This window comes from Sipha flava, unplaced genomic scaffold (genome assembly GCF_003268045.1).
Source record: "Sipha flava isolate LNK unplaced genomic scaffold, YSA_version1 31607_pilon_pilon, whole genome shotgun sequence".
In the NCBI taxonomy this organism is placed as follows: Eukaryota; Metazoa; Arthropoda; class Insecta; order Hemiptera; family Aphididae; genus Sipha; species Sipha flava.
In genome coordinates, this window is record NW_020272996.1 from 1 (window position 1) to 4373 (window position 4373).

General features: G+C 32.1%; 1 protein-coding gene across 1 annotated transcript; it reads left to right on the forward strand.

Annotated features, from left to right (window-relative positions):
- Positions 1 to 58: 58 nt before the first annotated feature.
- LOC112686595 (ATP-dependent DNA helicase pif1-like) lies at positions 59 to 3875 on the forward strand (the record flags this gene model as incomplete). Its single annotated transcript, XM_025558961.1, has 3 exons — positions 59 to 220; positions 2568 to 2931; positions 2989 to 3875. Coding segments are annotated over 3 exons (1413 nt in total), but the record flags the coding sequence as incomplete, so codon positions are not given.
- Positions 3876 to 4373: the final 498 nt, after the last annotated feature.

The window sequence follows — 4373 nt, forward strand, 5'->3', positions numbered from 1 at the left end:
AATTGATTTCTTAGTCTGATTGCATGAAAAATATTGAATTTATTTTTTTTTTTTTTAGGCTATTGTGACGTTTTATCGTTGTAATCTAGAAAGTTCTAACTGTGAATATTTTCAATCTTGGGATATTAAAGATGCCTGTCAAAAATTAAAAGAGACGAATCAAATTTGGTCAACTTGGTTCGAAAAAGTTATGCCTCCTTTGGTTTGTCCGATTGATAAAGTAAATATTATATTATATTATAATATTATATTGATAATATAAATATTTATAAATATTAAAATAAATTAATGTAAAATAATTAAAAATATCTTTCATATATATTATAGCCCTAATATAAAGCTTTGCAGTAAATTCTCATTCCACATTGTTATTTTATCTCATTCCTTTTATTGCAAATTTAAGTTAAGAACTTTAATAATGTAGAAAAAATAAAACCACAAATTGAAGACAATTTGATGAAAAATAAATAAAAATATATTGTGATTGAGGTATTCTGAATTTTAATCAAACGTAAAATTTGTATTAGATTTTTAATATATTGATCTAAATTATTTGCTTTAAGTACTTTGCCTAAGTTTCATAATTTGATTTATTGCAGTCTTGAACTGAGGCGTCTGGATAAGTAACCTCTTAAGGTTAGTCTTAACTAACCTTTGTATTTGTACACCAATAATTGTATTTATTATAGATCATTACTATAAAAAGAAAACCAGCAATATATAAAATTATGATTCGTTCCGTTAAAAGTCTGCCTCACACATCTACGTTATCCAACTGTTCAATTTCTCCTCTTCACGAGGAAAAAAAAGATTAGAGCATATACCTCACCTAACTGTTTTGTTTTCCTCTACTTAATCGATACTAGTGATGACACCGTATTTGATGTGGCTCCATCCTCTTATTATAGCACCACCGCATATTCACCTTTTTCCACGGACCACGTTGAACCTATTTCTTCGTCTATTTACACAAGTAATATCGTAAATATCTTCGCTTTCATGAATTGAATAGTTAAGATCATCACCCCAACGGGCATACATGTAATGTTTCTCACATCACATTTTATCGTCTGACCCAATGGCAGTGATAACTTGAACACAATAGCTGAGCATTTAATGAGAACTATTGTCAGTGTTCATAATCTTCGTTCTAGCTCTATGCGTTCTTTTAGGATCGTACCAGAGACCTCTTTTTTGAATTTTATATATTCATGGACGGACTAAAATATTTAAGAGGAACTTTTGGTTAGAGACACAAACCATCAATATCAATAACTAATTATATATTTTCAACTAAAATACTCATCAAATTATAGGAATTTCTTTAAATCGTTAGCAATTCTAAAATGATAGTAAAATTCTAGCTTAACCGACACAATTGTGTTATTATAGCAAGAATTATTTACTTTTAATAAAGTCCTATTATCTATAGGGATGCAATTAATATAGCTATGGATATTCAGAACCTTATGTAAAGATGAAAGAGCGGTAAATTTTATATTATGATTTACAGCCCACATAGTTAATAAATGTACAACAGAGTCATAATCATCTGTATATATAAAACAGTAAGCTGATTGACTGCTATCAACCATTGGACGCATCTGGCTGAAATTTGGCATACAGATAGCTATTATGATGTAGACGTGCGCTAAGAAAGGATTTTTCGAAATTTTGAATTTAAAGGGTTGAAATCGGTAATAGAAAATGTTTACATGTAATTTGTATTATTAAACCTAACTAACCTAACCTAAAGGTCCTAAGTCTGCCAAGTAACAGATCTCTTATATCTTTGGGACAAATTCAAAGAATACATATCTGAATTCCGTGGATGCAGAACACTTAGCGGACGTAGCGTTGAACAAATGCTTATCGGTAATAGAAGATTCCGTGTTAGCATTAGATGGTCAGCCACTTAAAGAATATGCGGGGGGCGTATTTAGGTAGGGGCTATGGTTCCCGTTGCCCCGAGCGGCAAATTTTTAAAGATTTAGGAGAGCGGGCAATTTTTATTTCATACTTTACACACCGACACAACTTACCCAAATGATTTGGCAACATGTTCTGTAAATGAGTGTGTAAAATTTCAAAGCTATATAAAAAACATTAAAGTTTAGTTTATAACAATACAGATGTTACGGTTCATAAGAGAACATAATTTTATTAGTGTTCATCCCTATGTTGAAGTAGCTTTACGTATTTTGTTGTGTACACAATCTACAAATTGTACTGTAGAGCATTCTTTTTCCACATTAAAAATAATAAAAGCTACTGACGGTCTACAATGGCTAAAGACCACTTCTCGGCTTTACCAGTATTAATAACTGCAGCTGAAATAACCACTTCATTGGATTTTGAATAAATAATTAATGATTTTGCTGGTTTTGAATCAAGGAAGAAAAATATTTGAATTTTGTATTTATATTGTATATCTAGCAATCAATAGAAGTTTTAATAAATAATAATAATTAGTAGGTAACAACATTTTTTTTTTAGTGGGGAGAAAATATGTGTTGCCCCTATCCTGAAATTCCTAAATACGCCACTGAGAATATGGCTTACCTCAGCTAAGCAAATCTGAACAATTTGATAATAGAGAGTATCTCAAGGAAATAAGTTATGACTTAGTAGCCTTAGAAGACGTCGTAAGAAACAATGAAGAATCTCTGAATGACGAACAAAAGTTTGCTTACAATCAAATTATTACAAGTGTTAATAATAATGAGGGTCGAATATACTTTTTAGACGCTCCAGGTGGAACTGGAAAAACTTTCTTAATCAATTTGATTTTAGCGAAAGTTAGAAGTACTCGCGACATTGCCTTAGCTGTAGCATCTTCTGGGATCGCAGCAACACTGCTCGAGGGTGGTCGAACGGCCCATGCTACCTTCAAATTACCACTCAATCTTACAACTTCGGCCACTCCCTTTTGTAATATATCAAAACAAAATAATTTTGCGGAAGTTTTAAAAGATACAAAATTAATAGTGTGGGGCGAAATTACAATGGCACATAAGGTTGGTGTTGAGGCTTTAAATAGATCTCTAAAGGATATAAGGGAAAATAAAAGGTTAATGGGTGGTGCAATGGTTTTACTGGCTGGAGACTTTAGGCAGACTCTACCAGTAGTACCAAAAGGGACCAGAACTGATGAAGTCAAGTCATGTCTTAAAAGATCTACTTTATGGTCTAAGATTAATATACTCAAACTGTCAAAAAATATGAGGGTACACTTGGGAGAGGAAAAGTTTGCTGGTGGATTTTCAGATCTTTTACTTGAAATTGGCAATGGTGATTATCCATCGTTTGATGAAATGATAACTATCCCAGAAAATTTGTGTACAGTTGTAACTACGGTTCAGGATTTAATATCAAAAATTTATCCAGATATTGCTCATATTCATGATAAGCCTATGGAATGGTTGTGTGAACGTGCTATACTCACTCCAAAAAATGACCAAGCGGTGGCTATCAATGATACACTACTGATGTCTTTTGAAGAGGAAGAAAAAGTATATACTTCTATAGATACGGTGGTCAACATGGACGATGCAACTAATTATTCGGTTGAATTTTTAAATTCATTGAAACCACCGGGCATGCCATATCATAGGCTTATTCTGCGTGTGGGCACACCTATTATGTTGTTGCGAAATTTGAAACCGCCTAAACTGTGCAATGGGACTAGACTTAAAGTCAAAGCTTTACATCGCAATATAGTAGAAGCCACAATTTTAACAGGATGTGCAAAAGGGGAAACTGTGTTTGTACCACGAATCCCTTTAATTCCGAATGATCATCCGTTTGAATTTAAACGATTACAGTTTCCCCTGAAAGTCTGTTTTACAATGACTATAAACAAGTCTCAAGGTTAAACTCTTAAATTTGCAGGAATAGATTTGCGAGAAAACTGTTTTTTCACATGGGCAGTTCTACGTAGCTTGCTCACGCGTAAGCTCACCCAGTAGCTTGGTGATTTTGTCGCCTACTAATAGATCAGTGAAGAACATTGTCTACAAAGAAGTTTTGTAGATAACATATTGAAAAACTATTAGTAAAACATTTATTTTGAACCTTTAGTGCTAAAATTTATCGTGAACAAAGCTTCTGCCGCCAAAAGCTATAACTTATCGAATAGGTTATGATAATAATCATTATCTTAAAAACTAAATTAATATGTATAAAATATTATTTCAAAAATCTTAATTAATTTAAATTTCAATAGATTTAACAAAATTTAATCTTGGCAGGTTACATACATTTATATACTTAAACCCGGCAACGACGGGTAATTCAGCTAGTTTAGAATAAATTATTGGTATTGGAAGTGGAAGTAGTATCATAAACAGAATCAGAACTAACTATATTATTAA